This window comes from Myxine glutinosa, chromosome 7 (genome assembly GCF_964187855.1).
Source record: "Myxine glutinosa chromosome 7, kmMyxGlut1.1, whole genome shotgun sequence".
Classification (NCBI taxonomy): domain Eukaryota; kingdom Metazoa; phylum Chordata; class Myxini; order Myxiniformes; family Myxinidae; genus Myxine; species Myxine glutinosa.
In genome coordinates this window covers 62777969-62798283 of record NC_136267.1, presented here as the reverse complement: position 1 = coordinate 62798283, position 20315 = coordinate 62777969, and the positions used below count along the sequence as shown (strand labels likewise).

At 44.5% G+C, this 20315-nt stretch overlaps 1 protein-coding gene across 3 annotated transcripts in view; it reads left to right on the top strand.

Moving 5' to 3' along the window:
- The window catches only part of LOC137431293 (histone-lysine N-methyltransferase 2C), a 303001-nt gene that overhangs the window by 266397 nt on the left and 16289 nt on the right, over window positions 1-20315 (top strand). For all 3 annotated transcript variants that reach the window (XM_078781817.1, XM_078781819.1, XM_078781818.1), the window contains exons 47-50: window positions 417-555; window positions 1669-1808; window positions 3394-3486; window positions 3616-4547. In XM_078781817.1, the coding sequence (XP_078637943.1) occupies window positions 417-555; window positions 1669-1808; window positions 3394-3486; window positions 3616-4547 (1304 nt within the window). The remainder of the gene's footprint in view (window positions 1-416; window positions 556-1668; window positions 1809-3393; window positions 3487-3615; window positions 4548-20315) is intronic.

Here is a 20315-nt window from a genome sequence, read left to right as displayed (position 1 = left end):
TGTCTACATTAAGGTCCTTTTTGAGGGTCTTGTGTTCTTGGCAAGAAAATAAATAAAGAATAACAAGGAAATTTGACACAGGAGGTGGCCATTCAGCTCATCAAGCCTCTGCTACACTAACACTAGATTAAATTGATCCATCAAGTTAACGATTTAATTTAATTGGGGGGTGGGGGTGAAATGAGGGGAAGCAAAGGATCTTGTCAAATATTAACCCCTTTCAGTGCCTTGAGTGGCTGTACTATGTCAAAAGAGTTGAAAGCCCCTTGTAGCTTTTGTTGAAAGACGCTTAAGCAGCATCCTGTGATAGAGTATTGACCTGTTGGGGCTAAAGTATCAACTACGAAATGTTCATGACTTCATACCTCACACGGCCTTGGGCTCACCTGACCTGAGCCCCCATGTGTCCATGCCAGAACATTTCTGGAGTAGTGACAGCCGTGGCGGAACTGCTGGGAGTCACGGTGCCCAAGAGCTATGAGGTGCGAGACTCTCCTGCTGCACACACCATGCTCGACCACTTCTCCTTGCTGCCCTCTTTGTCGACTTGCCGTGGTGCGTGGCACAACCACAACTGCATCCCACACTGCATTGTTCTGCTTTGCGAGCACCCAAAAACTACTGCATCCTGTTAAACAATTTTAGGAAGCATATTTCACACGCATCTCTTGGAGACATTTGAAATATCCTGCCACTGATTTGACCCATGAATGAGCAAGTTTGTTGAAAGTGTATATACTCTGTGGTAGGAAGTTGTTTCCTTTCATGCTTTGCCATTTTCTTATGCAAACTCACCTTTTGCAGTCAGAGATTTTCATTCAAAGACATGTTTCTGTTCAAAATTCCCTTGGAACTGCTCTGTTCAGCCACATCGGCCACAAGCCGATATATGACAAGTTCGCTCTCTGTTTCGAATACATTTTGGTAGTTTCTTATTATAAATCATAGGTCTCTAAAATATTCAGAACAATTTGCACGTAGAGATGGATGGTGGATTTTGAGGAGACACGCCGTGTCTGCAAAAATGTCTGCGAGACCATCAGCGTCATCTTCTCCACCACCGCTCATTTATTGCTCTTTATGATTGTTGTGTGGAGTCCTTTCTTTTCTTGCGTACACTTGATGAGATTTGCCATTGAACCAGAGCAGTCACAATTTCCTTTTATTTATTTTTTAAGTCCTTCAAAGGCAAAATAAAAAATCCTTTAACTTAAAAGGTATTGCCACAATTGTCTTATGGGTAAGTACATCATTGATCCTTTCCTGTTGCTTCCTCAGCTGGTTATTGTCAGTTATTTTTTGTGGTTGATAATTTTTATGTGCATTTCACATGTTATTATGTGCATGTCAATACATATAACCATGAGTTTTGGTTGGCAGTGTTTTCAAGGATTCCCTCCAGTATTTTATCATTCACTACCAGTGGTTCGTCTGAAAGTTTAAAAGCCTAACCTTCTCCAGGTCGACTTCGTCGCAGTCAAAGTGGATGATTTCACTGGATAAAGTGTCATATTAGGTGCACCAGAAACTGGAAAGTAATGTCGTTTGCCAAGGAGGAATACACAGCTTAATTATTTTCCGGTACACCTAATATATTAACTTATAACTTGTATCACAGATGCAAAATCTTAATTTGTTTATTACTGTTGAATTGCAACTTATTTGCAGTATCGAATCGTTGTGATGTAGGACCAGCACATACTGACCAGCGGTGCGCCACCCGTCCTGAGTGGTGCCGACATTGTGACGTCTCTGTGATGGGAGCTGGGGTCCGCAAGGCAGGCAAAGACCTTCCAGGACACAGACAGGTGCTGTGATTCTGCAGCTCTTCACACATCAACCTGTGCTGCTTTGCTGTGTCGCAGCAATTTGCTGCCACGCTTTCAGTGAGAGTCAAAGTGTCCTGAGCGGGACAGGTTAACATAACACTTAGTTTTTTTTGTTTTTTTTGTTGTATACAGAGTCGAGGCTCGTGAAAGAGCTCACATTTATCAAACAAACAAATCAAACAAACAAGCAAATAAGTATATAAAAATGGGAGCACTCGACAAGATGGGGAGAGAAGGGGAGGAAGCACACAAACACAACATTTGAGAGCAGGGACATTGGGAGATGTGAGGGAGGGAGAGGGCCTGGGGGGAGGCAGGATAGGTATAAAACGCAAGGACACCAAGGACTTCCAGGAAAGAAGTCGGCACCTCAAAAAAGTGGATTTGGGGTGAAATTAGCGGGGGTAGAAAAGATCATTTTCTGATGATCGTGTTGTCCTTGCACCCTTTGCAATAGTTACATTTCAAATTATTTATATGATAAATTTTCCACAAAAAGAAAGATGATTTAATTATTTGCAGCATACTTTGTTATCCTTCAGTGTGTTTACTATATCTTAATAGTGAATTGACATTTCACTTTGGTCTGAAACGCAGAGCAATCCGCATGTCTTTTCACCCCCTGATAGCAAATAGCATTGTCTTTTCAGTTTGTTGTGTTTCTTGTTAGTTGGTCAACCACGCAGACGAATGGAAATTGCTCAAAACCTCATTTGGCATATTTTGTTAAAGGTTCTTATGGAGAATGGCTGACTTCACAAATTGGTACTAAAATTATTTTGGAGTTTTTTCAAAAACAGCTTTTTTTGGGCTTTGTTTTTTTTGTATACAACATCGAGGCTCATGAAAGACCTAACATTAATGACAAAAAAAACCAAACTGACACATAAGACACAATAAAGGGAGCGGGAGATAAGATGGGGAGAGAGGGCGAAGCACACAAATACAACAGTAGAGAACAGGGACATCGGGAGATCTATGGGAGGGAGAGGGCTTGGGGGGAGGAGGCATGGGAAGGGGAGGGGGGGGGTGGGAGAGGTATAAAACACATGGACACTGCTAGGACTTCCAGGACAGAAGTCGGAATTTCAAAAAAGTGGCTCTGGGGTGAATTAACGGGGCTAGAAAAGATCAAGGTTTTGGATGGGGGAAGATAAGAGATGGTGGTGAACAGCTGTTTTAAAGACCTGGAGGGAGAGTGGGATTGAAGAGAGTGAGGGAGTTTGCTGCAGAGGCGGGAGAAAAGAGGAGTGAAGGAGTGAAGGTGAGCAGAGAGTAAATTTTGTAATTTTGAGTTTTTTGGAACAAAATGGTCAATTTTGGCCACATATGTAGAAAAGTCATTGTTTCAAATTTTACGTCTTATCTGAGTCCATAGTTTTCAGGAAATACTACACACTTAGCTATTCTAATCTTATTAGCTTCAAATTAATTTGTTGTTTGTGTGGCAGCTTGCGCTCTAGTCACTTACTGGTGTGTTTTGCTGCATCCTTGACAGCTTACTACATGGTAACCTGCTCTAGCCTATAACACCCAGCCGTCTGGCGTGCTTGTCTGTGTGCAGGACTCTGCTGATGGCTCAGAGAGTCCTGAGTCTGAGGTTGTCTTTTGCAGCAATGCTTGCTTCATGCAGTATGCACTGGTCTTGCAAGCCAAGGTGGGTTTACGCTGCCTTTTTGTTGCTTTGCTGCTTTGCCTCCTGTGTCTGTATTATGATACTTTATTGGGTAATAGCACAGTTTAGCCACTTGTTACATTGCACACCATGGCTTGTGTTGTTGTTCAGCAGGGAAGCACAGCAGGAGGAGAGCAAGCAAGGGGTGGAGGCATGGCAGATACGGCTACAAACGTCCTTCACCACTACAGATCTGGTTCTCCAGGTCTTTTCAAATCATCCCGGAGCCCCGGAATAGAGAAGCGGCAGTTGGGTTTGGCACCGCATCTTCCCTCACCACAGATGCCTCATTCACTACCATCTCCCTCACCCACTTCCATTATGGAAGCAGAAGTAAAGAGTGAAGTGCCTAAGCTTTCTCATAAGGTGAAGCTCAGTTCTATAGAGCCAAAGGTTGAGAATGAATGTGGGGTCGACATTGGAGATTCACTTGGGAAGCGGTGGAAGGGACTGCGCTGGCGCCGATGGGACATCAAGACAATACCGCCACTCACTACTGGTGGGTTCCGGCCTTCATCGGAAGATGAGATGGAGGAACTCATGAGGAAGCTGGGTACTTCTCTCAAACCGGAGGCAATGCCTTGCGACAAACGTCGTTGCTGTTTGTGTCAGGAGCGTGGGGACGGAAGCACAGATGGGCCAGCCCGCTTGCTCAACCTCGACCTTGATATGTGGGTTCATTTGAATTGTGCCCTTTGGTCATCAGAAGTGTACGAGACGCAGGCTGGTGCACTCATGAACGTCGACATAGCTGCAAGCCGTGGCCTCATTACACGTTGCCTGGTGTGCCAGCATCCAGGCGCTACAACAAGCTGCAATCGCCTCCGCTGTATGAACACTTTCCACTTTTCCTGTGCTTTACGTGCACGATGCACTTTCTTCAAAGACAAGACAGTACTCTGCCCCGTGCACAGACTACGTGGAGATGCCTGTGACTTAGAGCTGTCGTGCTTCTCTGTGTTTCGTCGGGTTTTTGTCTATCGCAACGAGCTGCAGCAACTTTCTGAGATGCTGCAAAGAAGTGACGGCACACAAACCTTCAGGTGCTATAATCTCTCTCTCTCTCTCTCTCTCTCTCTCTCTCCCACTCTCACTCTCACTCTCACTCTCACTCTCACTCTCCTTCTTTTAATGCCTCCTGTTCTCGCATTGCTTTTATTTCACTTAAATTTCTACTGAATGTTAATTATTGACTGATTACACAACATTTTCATCATTTAGAATAATAAGACTTATAAAACCGAATGTTGCCTTTATTTTGTTAAAATGCTCATCTTCCATACATTTGCAAAGGCACTGAATTACTGTATAACGATGTAGGTTTGCTTGTGTCGATGCTCTTCAATTCACACATTATATGGGTGATGAGGAAGAAACCCGAGAAGCATAGTGGGGTTGAGGACCATGCATCCGTTAATGTAGAATGTCAAAAAAGGAATGCTTTTCAAATTGATTGTGATGATTGGCAAAAAAGAACAAAAACACTTTTCTGGAATCAATCCATCAACATTTTCTGGAATAGTAGGCTTGATCATAGTTGTAGTAAAGCAAATCATTTTATACATTGCTTAAGTTTATAAAAGTTGTGGCAAGTTTTCCAAGGTGACCTTGGAAACGAGACGAGTAATCATATTAGAATGATGCACTGGGTGTCCCACATGCCACTGAATAACCATTCCTTTCATTCCGTGAGGCGCATAGGAGCTGCTAAGGCAGTTTCATTGGCTAAGGAGTCCAATTCTGGATGGGTCGGCACTCTGACACAAGATACTCAAATGGCTTATTTGTTATTACTCAGTTAGCTGGTACTCATTTTGCTGACCTCGGAAGGATGACAAGCTGAGTCAACCCACCTGGTGTTATTCCTACGGCATGACAGGGGCTCAAACTCAAGACCCTAAGATCTTAAGCCAGCCACTTTCACCGTTAAGCCAACACCAGACTTGCATAACACAGAGCCATTTATTTATTTCTTTATTTATTTACTGATTCCTATAAATTTAATTAAGGATTTTGATGTAAAAGTAGATATGCGTAAGGTGCTGTGCATGTTCTGACGAGGATGGTGGTGGTAGTTGCCCTGCACTCGCGAAGTGAAAAGCAGGGTTAAGCATTCGGGTCCGTGCGTACGTGCGGCGTGTCTGCATCTTTAAAATTCATTTTCTTGGCAACCGTTGGTCCGATTAACACGAAATTTTACCATAGGAGCACCTCCGCCTGGAGAATTTTTTTATTCATAATGATGACACCATAGGTCACGTGGTACAGCCGCCATCTTGGATTTTTCATACTGAAGTAAAAAAGTAAAAAGTAACTGAAAAAAGTAAAAAATGTATGAAAAAGTATGAAAAAAATTCCTCTGCAACTGTTAGTCCGACGGACACGAAATTTTAACAATAGGAGCGCCGCCTCCTGTGGAATTTTGTAACGATAATTATGACGTCATCGGTCACGTGGTACAGGAGCCGCCTTGGAAAAACTTCGCACCTCTATATCTCCGAAGCGTGATTTATGCAACAATTCTATTAGACAATATAAATTTATGATGTAATCGCTCACGTGGTCTGGCAGCCATATCGGATCAAAGTTTTTTTTTAAACCGTTCAAAAACAGAAGAGTTGGCTCGCACCAAGTTGACTGCGCAGGGTAAGTATTCTATGAATACCATATAATTCTAAAATGACATTTGAGGAGACCGGGAATTTGAATCCACCAATTTATAACTATTGGGAGAAGACATAAAGGGGGCAATTTTGCGTTGCCTTTTTGTGTAATAAAAAAGCCACAATTGCAATTGAGAAAAGGCCAAAACCCACAGTACAGCATTTAACAGGAACCTATGCCACGGCAAATTGTCCATCAGACGGGTGACATTATAAACTTCCAAAACCAATCAGGTAAGATGTTCATGGAACTTGTCAGAAACTTTCCTTATTATAGTGGTCATTCTTAAATTTGAGCCATCTTTCATTTTATATTCTGTGTGGAGCATTATGGGGTCAAATGGTCAAAACCAACATCTTCAGCCTTCAATCAAAATTTGTAACTCATTAAATAACTGACCAAATGCAGCACTGGAGAATCAGGAGGAATGCAAAAAGACAAAGATGGAGTTATCACGAACGTGGATAGGATTCGTGCTTCAACTGCTACACCTCTACCGTCAAACCCATCCAGACGCAGTCAGGTGAACCCTAGAAAAAATGGCCTTAAAATGGAAATGGATGGAATGGAAAATGGAAATTCCTTTCATGGAATTAATGGAATCCTTAAATGGAAAATGGCCTTAAAACGATCATTCATTCATTCATATTCATCCCTCCATGGACAAAATACAAGAAGGAAAGAAAAGAGAGATGGAGGACAAATAAACAAATAAATCATGCATAACACATGCACACACACCTAACCAAACCTAACCTAACTTATTTCAAGAACCACACTGAAGACTTGTGACCACTCAACATGTTTTACTCCTTTTTGTCTCAGCCCGTCCCCCGCGTAGCGGGACATGGGGTTTTGCGTATGTGTGTGTGTGTGTGTGTGTGTGTGTGTGTGTGTGTGTGTGTGTGTGTGTGTGTGTGTGTGTGTGTGTGTGTGTGTGTGTGTGTGTCCCGTAATTTTTTACCGTTTGAGTTTTTGTCATCAAATTTTCAACAAAGCTTTATTATGAAAATATGGAGAACTTGAATTAATTGATGAAAAAGTCAACGTCACGTAAAATCGGCAGTTTTCATCCAATAGACCTGAAATTTTAAGATTTTGCGTTTTCGTTCACCAATCAAAATCTAGAAGCTGAATGTTTTTTTTTGTTTGTTTGGTTTTTTTTTCGATCAAAATGTCAAGGTTGCATAAAATCATCAATTTTCAGCCGATTGACTTGAAATTTGAGCAGGGTTTGCTGCATATTGGGTCATTGAAGCCCATGGCTTTTAAGGTCAAAAAATCAAAGGTGCCTAAAATCTTCATTTTTGTACACCATTTCCTATGGTGCAATCATTTCCTATGCCATATCCAGGCGCCGCATGACGTCATTGCCGGGCACCGAAGGGGACGCGGCAATGACGCGCGTTGAAAGGGAGTACTCGGTTTTCACTCCGGTTTCTTGTTTGTTTGTCCGCACAGAATAAATATGATATTTTCTGCAACTGTTGGGCCATTGACAGGAAATTTTCACCATAGGTGCAACTCGACCTGGATAAATTTTTTTAATGTTAATTATGACGTCATGGTCACGTGGTTCGGCCGCCATCTTGGAAAAATCGAAAAAAATTGCACCTCTATATCTCGGAAAGCACTACAACAAACAGGCATTTTGAGGCCTTCAATGAATGAATGAATGAATGATCGTTTTAAGGCCATTTTCCCCGCTAGAGCAGGGGTTAGCCTTCCGGCCTTGCGGTGGTTAGCCTCAGGCATTTTAAGGCCTTCTACATTCATTTCCATCACTCTTCTCAACCAGTCACTTTCATCCTTCCTCAACACATGACCAAACCATCTCAAACTGTTTCTCTTCACAGCATCCATCAGGCTCTATTCCCATCATCTTTCCCAATTCATCATTTGTCTTCCTCTCTCTCAAGATACTCCACACATCCACCAAACCATTTGCATTTCCACCCTTTCCAGCCTTCGTTGCTGCTCTACGTTCATTACCCATGTCTCGCTCCCATAAATCATAACACTTCTCACACATGCAGCAGACACCTTTCCCTTCAGCTTCAACGACACTCCCCTCCTCGTCAGCACACCACTCAGTTCCCGAAACTTCTTCCATGCACATCTCACTCCAGCAACTGTTGCCGAGTCTGATCCACCTTCTCCATTCAGCATGTCTCCGAGGTAACAAAATGTTTTCACGCCTTCCAGCTTCACGCCGTCTCCAAGATCCAACTCAACATTTGCTCCATCTGCAGCTCCCTCTGTGCACACCTTACACTTGAATGTAGCTGCCACACTGGTTAATGACCCTCTCAAACCGCTACATTTTTGATGAACCCACTCAGCGCACAATGTACATTGAATGGAATTCACTCCGACACCCTTCCTGCACACAGCACACGGCCACTTCCCAGTTCTTTCCACCTCACCGCATGCTTTACCACTTGCCATCACCTTCGTCTTTCCTCTATTCACCTTCAGACCTTTTGTCTCCATACATTCCTTCCACTTGTTCATCTTCTCCTTCAGTCCATCCATACTTTCTGCAATCAACACCAGATCATCTGCATACAACTCCCACGGTAAACCCTCCGTTACGTTCCGAGCCAGCACATCCATCACAGCTACAAATAGTAGTGGACTGAGTACTGACCCCTGATGCACTCCCACCTTCACCTCAAACTCACCACTGTTCCCGTCCTTCGTCCTTCCAGTTGTGCGCGCTCTTTTGTACATTGCCATCACTACTCTGATCAACCATTCGTCCACTCCTAACTTCCTCAATGCCCATGTCACTACTTCACGTGGAACCCTATCGAACGCTTTCTCCAGATCAACAAACCCAAGAAACAACTTCTTCCTCTTCTCCATGTACTTCTCCTGCAACTGCCTCACAATAAAAAGCACGTCTGTCGTTCCTCTTCCTGGCATAAATCCAAACTGCATTTCGTCGATCTTCACTTTCTTCCTCGTCCTCCTCTCCAACACCCTTTCCAATACCTTCATTCCATGCTCCAATAACTTTATCGCTCGATACGAGCCACAGTCCAGAGGGTCACCTTTCCCCTTGTATAGAGGGACGAGGGTACTCAGTTCCAAATCCACTGGAATGCGGCCTTCTTTCACCACCAGATTGCAGATCTCTGTCATTCTCTTCACATCCCAATTTCCCGCTGCCTTCAACATATCTCCCACAACTCCCGTCGGCCCTCCCGCTTTTCTACTCTTCATTGCTTTTATCGCTTCCTCAACTTCCTTCTCGGTTATCTTCTCTGCCGGTCCTAAAACTGGGTTACTCTCTATGTTGCCATCCCATTCATTCTCTGCATTCAACAGTATTTCCGTATATCTCTTCCATCTTCCTTTAATTCCATCTGGGTCCACAACGATTTGTTCCACTTCATCCTTCAAGCAACTCACCCCCATCACATCACACCTCTCTTTCGCTATCTGCTTTGCAATCCTGAATACCGCTCTCTGACCCTCTTCCAAATCCAAGCGTTCTCCGAACATTTTCCTACATGCCTCCTGCGCCTTTGCTACCTCTTTCTTTGCAGCCTTCTTGGCTACCTTATCACTTTCATGCTCTGCCTTTTCTGCCCCCATACCCTTCGCCTTCTGCCACTCCTTGAACTTCTTCCTCTTCTCGTCATTCTTCTTTCCAACTTCATCATCCCACCACCATGTTTCCGAGTGCCTCGGTGGTCCTTTTGTCCATCCACATACATCTCGGAAAGCGCTGAACAGAAAAAATTGAGACATGGCTCATTGTAAAGAACTCCCCATGGGGAATAAAACATGTTAATGATGATGTCATAGGTGCCTCCATTATGACGTCATAATTCGACAAGTACAAAACTTCATCCAATCAAGATTAAATTTATTGAGCATAATCTAAGAATAAATTAGTTTCGAAAAAAAATAATGAAGACGTCATTGGTGACGTGGTTCGGCCGTCATATTTGTTTTAACACAAAAGCCTTAAAAACAACTGAAAATACATCCTGGCGAGGGTTTGCAATCTCTGCTCTTTTTCTTGTTTTCTTGTTGTACACCGCTCCTTTCCTATGCCATCTCCAGGCGCTGCATAACGATAGTGCCGGCCCCCTTTGGTGCCCGGTAATGACGCACGCTCAAAGGGAGTACTCAGTTTTTGTCCCCCGTCGCACCGCCGAGCGAAAGGGGGACTGTGGTTTTCCCCTCCGTCCGTGCGTGCGTACGTGTGTGCGTGCGTGCGTAAGCGAAGGACCGAATTCTAATTTGGTGTGTGGGTGCAACCCACGTAAAATCCAAGATGGCCACCGCCATGTATGTCTGAACCTTGTGAGCGGAATATCTTGAAAAATAAACGAACTACTAACTTCTAATCTGGTGTGTGGGTGTATCTACGCATAAGGGAGAACGCTATTGAAAATTGGGTCGCCACGTCAAAATCCAAGATGGCCGCCTTGCGTATTCCACTTTGTCAAATCACTTCACCGACAGGGGACCTCGGCGTAACGCTTGTCACTCCGGTTGTTGTGCACTGCTCCTTTACTATGCCAACTCCAGGCGCTGCATAACGTCATTGCCGGGCACCGAAGGCAGCCCTGAAATGACACACGCTGAAAGGGAGTACTCAGTTTTCACTCCGGTTGTTTGTTTTCTTGTTTGTTTGTTTTCTTGTTACTTGCAAAATCGAAGATTTTTCAAGTATATTGGTCGGTTGTGTTTGTGGTTCTGTCTGTTTGTCTGTTTGTCTGTTTGTCTGTCTTTCTGTCTGTCTGTCTGTCTGTCTTTCTGTCTGTCTGTCACCGGCCTACAGGTCACAATTTTCAACCGATCTTCACGAAACTTCACCAAATGGTAGAGTTGGTCAAAAGCAAGAAGCCTATTGTTTTTGGGGTCAATAGGTCAAAAGGTCATCATAGCCAAAGGTCACCAACTTTGCTAAATTTCTAAAATCCTCAATTTTCATCCGATTGATTTGAAATTTGAAGAGGACTTGCATATCTGGTCAATAAATTCAACCACCAAGTATTTTTGAGGTCAACATAGGCCAAAAGGTCAACATCGGCCAAATTTCTAAAATCCTCAATTTTCATCCAATTGACTTTAAATTTGAAGAGGACTTGCATAGCTGGTCCCTGAATTCAACCACCAAGTATTTTTGAGGTCAACATAAGCCAAATGGTCAACATCGGCCAAATATCTAAATTCCTCAATTTTCATCCAATTGACTTGAAATTTGAAGAGGACTTGCATATCTGGTCACTGAATTCAACCACCAAGTATTTTTGACGTCAACATAGGCCAAAAGGTCAACATAGGCCAAAAGGTCAACATAGGCCAAGTTTCAAAAATCTTCAATTTTAATCCGATTGACTTGAAAATTGAACAGCATTTGCACATTGAGTCACTAAATAGGGAAACTAACTATTTTTGAGGTCAAAAGGTCAAAGGTCAACTCAAGGTCAACCTTCCAAAATCATCATTTTTCATCTGAAAAATCGTCACTTTTCTTCCTATTGATCCGAGCTTTGATCAAGATTGTCAATTTTAATCTTGATGAAATGGACAATTTGCTGTATCAATGGAATTTTTTTTTCTTGGGGTGGGAAGGGGGGGGGGGCTTATTTTGCAAGTATCGTGCTCCGCATGATGTCTTCTTGTTTGTTTGTTACTTGCCGGAAAAGATTCCGGCAAGTATGTTGATCTGTCCATTTGTCTGTCTGTCTGTCTGTCTGTCTATTTGTCTGTTTGGCTGCCTGTTTGCAGCACTACGTCTACACCGTTGCACGTAGAATCGCCAAACTTTGCACACGTATTTGTCTTTCCCTGGAATAGACTGTGCCCAATTGATGACGTCATCGGTCACCTGGTTCGGCCACCATCTTGGAAAAACCGAAAAACTTTGCACCTCTATATCTCCGAAAGTGCTGAACAGAAAAAATAGAGACATGGCTCATTGTAAAGAACTCTCCATAGGGAATAAAATATGTTAATGATGACGCCATAGGTCACGTGGTTCGGCCGCCATCTTGGAAAAACCGAAAAACTTAGCACCTCCATATCTCCAAAAGTGCTGAACACAAAAAATTGAGACATGGCTCATTGTAAATAACTCTCCATGCGGAATAAAATATGTTAATGATGACGTCATCGGTCACGTGGTTCGGCCGCCATATTTGTCCAAAATGGCCGTTAAAAAAGTAAATTCCGGCAAGTCCTCGGTCTGACCGATTTTTCATTACTTGCCGGAAAAGATTCCGGCAAGTATGTTGATCTGTTCGTTTGTCTGTCTGTCTGTTTGTCTGTCTGTCTGTTTGTCTGTCTGTCTGTCTGTCTGTAGCACTGCGTCTACACCGTTGCACGGAGAATCGCCAAACATTGCACACATATTCATCTTGCCCTGGAATAGACTGTGCCCAATTGATGACGTCATCGGTCACGTGGTTCGGCCGCCATCTTGGAAAAACCGAAAAACTTTGCACCGCTATATCTCCGAAAGTACTGAATAGAAAAAATTGAGACATGGCTCACTGTAAAGAACTCTCCATGGGGAATAAAACCTGTTAATGATGACGTCATAGGTCACGTGGTTCGGCCGCCATCTTGGAAAAACCGAAAAACGTTGCGCCACTATATCTCCAAAAGTGCTGAACAGAAAAAATTGAGACATGGCTCATTGTAAAGAACTCTCCATGGGGAATAAAATGTGTTAATGATGACGTCATCAGTCACGTGGTCGGCCGCCATCTTGGAAAAACGGCAAAACTTTGCACCACTATATCTCCAAAAGTGCTGAACAGAAAAAATTGAGACATGGCTCATTGTAAAGAACTCTCCATGGGGAATAAAATATGTTAATGATGACGTCATATGTCACGTGGTCGGCCGCCATCTTGGAAAAACGGCAAAACTTTGCTCCACTATATCTCCAAAAGTACTGAACAGAAAAAATTGAGACATGGCTCATTGTAAAGAACTCTCCATGGGGAATAAAACATGTTAATGATGACGTCATCGGTCACGTGGTGCGCCCGCCATCTTGGAAAAACGGAAAAAAAATTCACCTCCATATCTCCGAAAGTGCTGAATAGAGAAAATTGAGACATGGCTCATTGGAAAGAACTCTCCAGGGGGAATAAGATATGTTAATGATGACGTCATCAGTCACGTGGTTCTGCCGCCATCTTGGAAAATCCGAAAAACTTTGCACCTCCATATCTCCGAAGGTGCTGAATAGAAAAAATTGAAACATGTGTTACGTGGTCCCCTCGGTGAATACCTGGTCTCGGTGACCCCCGGACCGTGAGAGGAACTTCGCCAGAAAGCTGTATTATATATGCGCTTTCGCCACGCAATCCATATGAATTTCACCCAAGAGACAACGGACGTTCCAGGATATATTTCAATGGTAATGATACCATACAATTTCAATGACACAACCACGGAGATTTTCCCCGAGCAATCAACCATACACAACCATCAACAATTCCCCATTCACAATCAATTCCCTATGAGTAAGATGGCCATCTTATATATGTGTGTCCCGGTGAGTACTCACTACCCCCTTTTGGTCTCGGTCCCGCACAATGTCTCTGGGCCCCTCCTGACCAAGATGATGGTCGGCGTCGCCGCACTCGGGCGGTTGAACGAACCCCGGGTGGACGTTTTTCCACCGGGCAGGTATCGTACCAGGCACCCCGGCTACAGCCCCTCGTGGCCACGCGAAGCGGGTACGGGAAAGCAAGCCAAAAGCCCCACGCCGCTTGCCAGGCGTGTTAGGCCCCAACGGGCGACCCGTACGCGTCTTTTTAGACGGTGTCACGAACGGCGCCAAACGCTGGGTCGGTGCACGGCCACCCGACAAGTTGACGTCCACCGGGCAGGTATCCGTCCCGGTAACTCCTCTCGCCAGACAGGCTCGGGAACGCCGCTTTTCCACACGGCTCAATCAATCCCCCCTTTCGTCGGTGCGGGGCGAGGAAGAAGAATACTCGTCCTTTTTTCCTCGTGTCTTTTCCTCTTCCGTTTCCGGTCACTTCCGTTTCCGGCCACTGTTTCAGAAGGGCTCCTGACCCTCCAACCACAACAACTACACAACAACTACAACTACAACAACTTAATATACTACACACGGATAAGCAAAGACCTGAATGGTAATTCACATACATTCACATAAATATGTAACACTCCCCCCCTTCAAGAAAGAAAGTTTGAACCCAGCGAAAACTTTCTTTGCCGGCCAATTTGGAGAAACAAACCAGATAACTCAACCCCCCCACATTATCAGTTCCCCCCGGGCACAGTTATCACTTAAAAATAAAGCAACCAAAATTTCCCCACAACCCCTCCAGATTAGTCCCTCTGGACTAAGCACCAGCAACGACATTGTCCCTGCTAAATCAAACTCCATCTCATGACCCTCTGACTTTGACCGTCAGTTTCTTGTGAATGAAGGTTAAGGGGTTGATCAAAGATCCAAAGTTAAGCAACTCGATAGCACTTTTTCTGGGAGGCCAAGCCGAGTATTCACTACATGGATGCCTTTAGGAACGTGAAGTTCACGGTTAGTCCGTGCAGGAAAGTTCTCTACAGGGGCGCCTTGAGGAACGGGAGTTCACGGTTAGTCCGTGCATGAAAGTTCACTACATGGACGCCTTTAGGAACGGCGTTCACGGTTAATCCGTGTAGGAATCTTGGCTCGGCGGCTCCGCCGCATTCAGTGCTTCAACTTCTCAGAACTTCCCTAATAATTATGGTGGGACCGCTTGTCCCTGTAGTCCCATGAATAGCGGTCTCCTTCTCGGCCACTACTTTGACAATCCTTCCTTCGGGAGCTGCCGTAACTCAGGGAGCCTCCATAATAATATTGATTGCGGCCACCACCAAAACTACCGCCCAGTTGTCCTCTCCTGTAGACCTCTCGACGCCTACGAAATGCCTTCCCTACTGTTATCGTCCGACCCTCCAAATCCTTGCCATTCCAATTCTTCTCTGCCTCTCTGGCGTCTTTTGTGCTGGCAAACGTGACAAAGCCGAACCCTCTTGACTGTTGCGTTTCCCAGTCTCTTACCACCCGCACTTCCACCAGCGGCCCATATCTGTTGAAGACAGAGGTCAGAACTTCTTCCTCTGTTTTGAAGTTCAGTCCCCCTACAAATAACTTGGCACTTTTGTCGCCATCCCGAGCTGGTGTGGTGTTATTTTCCCTGCTGGGCTCTTTACCAACCCTCAGGTTACCATAAACTTGACCCCCGGCCAAATCATTCCCGATAACCACAGATACACCCTCTACAGGAAGCGTGGCTTGTAAACCGACGGTGACCGGTCCTGACACCAAATCGGACTCCAAATGGAGGACATGAAGGGGAGCACTAACACCGCCTCCGATCCCCTGTAAACGAACACTATCCCCCGTTGCCGTCTCCTCGGACCATGGCAAAATGCCTTCAAGCATTAAAGATTGGTGGGCCCCTGTGTCCCTCAATATCCTAACCGGTCTCCGGTTAGTCGAGGCTCCATCCAGTGACACAAACCCCTCTGAAATAAATGGTTGGTAACCCTTTTGATGGCGATTTCTTACGCTAGCCATCGCATTCGGAGTTGTAATAGTCGGACTCCGCTCTGGGTTGTCCCTTTTCATGAGGTAACAACTGGACATCAAGTGTCCAGGTTTCTTGCAAAACGCGCAAGTAGGCCCGGAGGAAAAACTCGTGGTCTGCCTCGGGCCCCCTGAAAAATAAGTTTGTCTTGGGCCCGCAGCCCTCTGACTTCGAACAGGTGGGGTATCCGCGTTGTCCCCATAATCCTCTCGAGGCCGCCGCCATGTATTGTCGTTCTCCGCACCTGCTGTTCCCCACCTCCCCTGCGGAGATCTAGGCGAGGAGTTAGGTTCGTGGACCCCTATTCGGTGGGTTAAGGCATAATCATCTGCCATGGTGGCTGCGTCCCACAACTTTGGTACCTTCTTTTCCTGCAGGTACACTTTGATGTCCTCGTGGACACACTGCTGGAATTCCTCCACCAGGATCAAGTCCCGCAATGTTTCGAAGTCTTTCCCGACTCCTTTTGACTCACACCACCGATCAAACATGTTTTCTTTCACTCTGGCAAACTCCACATGGGTCTCACTCTCCCTCTTCCTGGCATTCCTGAATTTTTTCCTGTAAGCTTCCGGAACCAACTCATAGGCTTTGAGGATGTGCGTCTTCAGTACCTCATAATCTGCACATTGGTCCATTGGTAGCGCCGAATAAATTTCCTGAGCTTTCCCCACCAGCACACTTTGCACGAGTATGGTCCAGGCCTCCTCCGGCCAGTTTAATTGTCGAGCCACTTTCTCAAAGTGTGGAAAAAATTTCGCGACTTCCTTTTCACTGAACGGTGGAACCAGCCTCACATGTCTGCCCACATCCCAGGTTCTCTGGTTAGGTGTCGACCCCGTCAGCGAGGGTGGTGCCTCTCCCCGTTCTCTCATTAACTCCAGCTCCTTGAATTTGATTTCTTGCTGAAGCTCCATGTCACGTTCCTTTAATTCCCTTTCCGCTTTTCTCTCCTCTGCTTCGAGGTCCCTTGCAGCTCTCCTCTCCTCTGCTTTTCTCCCTTCTAACCTTTCCTGGAGTTCTCGTTCCACTCTCCTTTCCTCTGCTTGTTTCTCTTCTCTCCTCGCTTCTGCTTTCCTTTCTTCTTCTGCTCTTTCCTTTTCTGCTTTCCTTTCTTCTTCTGCTAACCTTTCCTGGAGTTCTCGTTCCACTCTCCTTTCCTCTGCTTGTTTCTCTTCTCTCCTCGCTTCTGCTTTCCTTTCTTCTTCTGCTCTTTCCTTTTCTGCTTTCCTTTCTTCTTCTTTTAACCTTTCCTGGAGGTCTCGTTCCACTCTCCTTTCCTCTGCTTGTTTCTCTTCTCTCCTCGCTTCTGCTTTCCTTTCTTCTTCTTTTAACCTCTCCTGGAGTTCTCGTTCCACTCTCCTTTCCTCTGCTTGCTTCTCTTCTCTCCTCTCTTCTGCTTTCCTTTCTTCTTCTGCTCTTTCCTTTTCTGCTTTCCTTTCTTCTTCTTTAATCCGTTCCTGGCTCCGTAATTGCAACTCCAGTTTCCGGAGCTCAACATCTTCTGGTTCTTCTGGTAGCCACTCCCAGGCTAACTCGTCCCATGTTCCTAATCCCACCATAGATTGTATCACCGTGGCCTGCAACTCTGCCTTCCTCAAATTAGTTCGGACCTCCAAGTTAAAATGTTTGGCCAATTTCAAGAGGTCCGACTTTAGCAACGCTCGGAACTGTGCCTCACTCGGGGTTACCCCAAAGTTCTGTGCCACAAACGCCATGGTGTCTATCGTTAACACCTGTTAACCTTCACCCAAGACTTTACCCCAATTTCTCAAAAAATTTTTTTACCTATTAATAATTAATTAATAAATTTTAATTAATAAAATATTATTATTTTATTATGTTATACAATTTTAGATCCCGGACGTAGACCCAATTGCGAAACCGCAAATCGTAATTTGGACGAGCCCCCAATTCTGTTACGTGGTCCCCTCGGTGAATACCTGGTCTCGGTGACCCCCGGACCGTGAGAGGAACTTCGCCAGAAAGCTGTATTATATATGCGCTTTCGCCACGCAATCCATATGAATTTCACCCAAGAGACAACGGACGTTCCAGGATATATTTCAATGGTAATAATACCATACAATTTCAATGACACAACCACGGAGATTTTCCCCGAGCAATCAACCATACACAACCATCAACAATTCCCCATTCACAATCAATTCCCTATGAGTAAGATGGCCATCTTATATATGTGTGTCCCGGTGAGTACTCACTACCCCCTTTTGGTCTCGGTCCCGCACAATGTCTCTGGGCCCCTCCTGACCAAGATGATGGTCGGCGTCGCCGCACTCGGGCGGTTGAACGAACCCCGGGTGGACGTTTTTCCACCGGGCAGGTATCGTACCAGGCACCCCGGCTACAGCCCCTCGTGGCCACGCGAAGCGGGTACGGGAAAGCAAGCCAAAAGCCCCACGCCGCTTGCCAGGCGTGTTAGGCCCCAACGGGCGACCCGTACGCATCTTTTTAGACGGTGTCACGAACGGCGCCAAACGCTGGGTCGGTGCACGGCCACCCGACAGGTTGACGTCCACCGGGCAGGTATCCGTCCCGGTAACTCCTCTCGCCAGACAGGCTCGGGAACGCCGCTTTTCCACACGGCTCAATCAATCCCCCCTTTCGTCGGTGCGGGGCGAGGAAGAAGAATACTCGTCCTTTTTTCCTCGTGTCTTTTCCTCTTCCGTTTCCGGTCACTTCCGTTTCCGGCCACTGTTTCAGAAGGGCTCCTGACCCTCCAACCACAACAACTACACAACAACTACAACTACAACAACTTAATATACTACACACGGATAAGCAAAGACCTGAATGGTAATTCACATACATTCACATAAATATGTAACACATGGCTCATTGGAAAGAACTCTCCATGGGGAATAAAATATGTTAATGATGATGTCATCGGTCACGTGGTTCGGCCGCCATCTTGGAAAATCCGAAAAACGTTGCACCTCTATCTCCGAAAGTGCTGAACAGAAAAAATTGAGACATGGCTCATTGTAAAGAACTCTCCATGGGGAATAAAATATGTTAATGATGATGTCATCGGTCAGGTGGTTCAGCCGCCATATTTGTCCTAAATGGCCGATAAAAAAGTAAATTCCGGCAAGTCCTCGGTCTCTGACCAATTTTTCATCTGTCTGTCTGTCTGTTTGCAGCACTACGTCTACACCGTTGCACGTAGAATCGCCAAACTTTGCACACACATTGGTCTTGACCTGGAATAGACTGTGCCCAATTGATGACGTCATCGGTCACGTGGTTCGGTCGCCATCTTGGAAAAACCGAAAAACTTTGCACCTCCATGTCTCCGAAAGTGCTGAATAGAAAAAATTGAGACATGGCTCATTGTAAAGAACTCTCCATGGGGAAAAAAACATGTTGATGATGACGTCATCGGTCACGTGGTTCGGCCGTCATATTTGTCCTAAATGGCCGATAAAAAAGTAAATTCCGGCAAGTCCTCGGTCTGTGACCGATTTTTCATTTTCTTGTTTGTTTGTCTGGGTGATATCTCAGCCATCCTTTGAGCGAGGAAGCTGAAATTTTGGCACAATAGTGAGCAAGTGCTTTGACAAAAACTTTTTTCTTTTTTTGCTTAATCCATTAATTGATTAGTTATTTAATTATTATGGATTAATTAAGTACTTATTTATTTCCTTTGTCATCTGGGCATTATCTCAGGCACGTTTTGAGCTAGGAAGCTGATATTTGGACACGACAGTGACCAAGTGATGTGGCTATAAAGGCTATTTTTTATTTATTGATTAATCAATTAATCGATTGATTATTTAATTATTCGATTAATCACTCAATTAATTAATTTTTTTTAAGTTACAGATTCGGATGAAACGGTGGTGGTTCAGGTATTCTATTAGCCAATTTATTAATTATTTAATTATTTTATGATTATTATTTATTTATTTTCATTATTAATCATTTATTTTATTTTCTTTCTCATCTGGGCAATATCTTGGGCAACCTTCGAGGTAGGAAGCTGATATTTGGACACGACAGTGACCAAGTGATGTGGCTATAAAGGATATTTTTGATTTATTGATTAATCAATTAATCGATTAATTCTTTATTGATTAATCAATTAATTATTTAATTTTTTGGATTAATGACTTTTTAAATTAATTTTCATAAAGTTACAGCTTCGGATGAAGCACTGGTGTGTTTCGGTATGCTATTAGCCAGCCTTGGATTTAGAAAATATTTTACGATCATTATTTATTGATTTTAATTATGCAATTAATCAATCAATTACTGTACACTCTCTCCCAATACAGTCTCTATGAGCTGCACGGCGGTATTGCCGGGCACCTCAGGCGCCCCGGCAATACCGCGCTGGAGGATATTTATTTGGCATGGGGACGGTGTACTTTGAATGTGTCTGTACTTGTTTGATTTATTGAATAATCAATCAATCGATTAATTATTTATTAATTAATCAATCAATTATTTATTTTTTCTGATTAATGGCTTGTTTAATTAATTCTCAAAAAGTTACATCTTTGGATGAAGCTCTGGTGGTTTAGGTATGCTACTAGC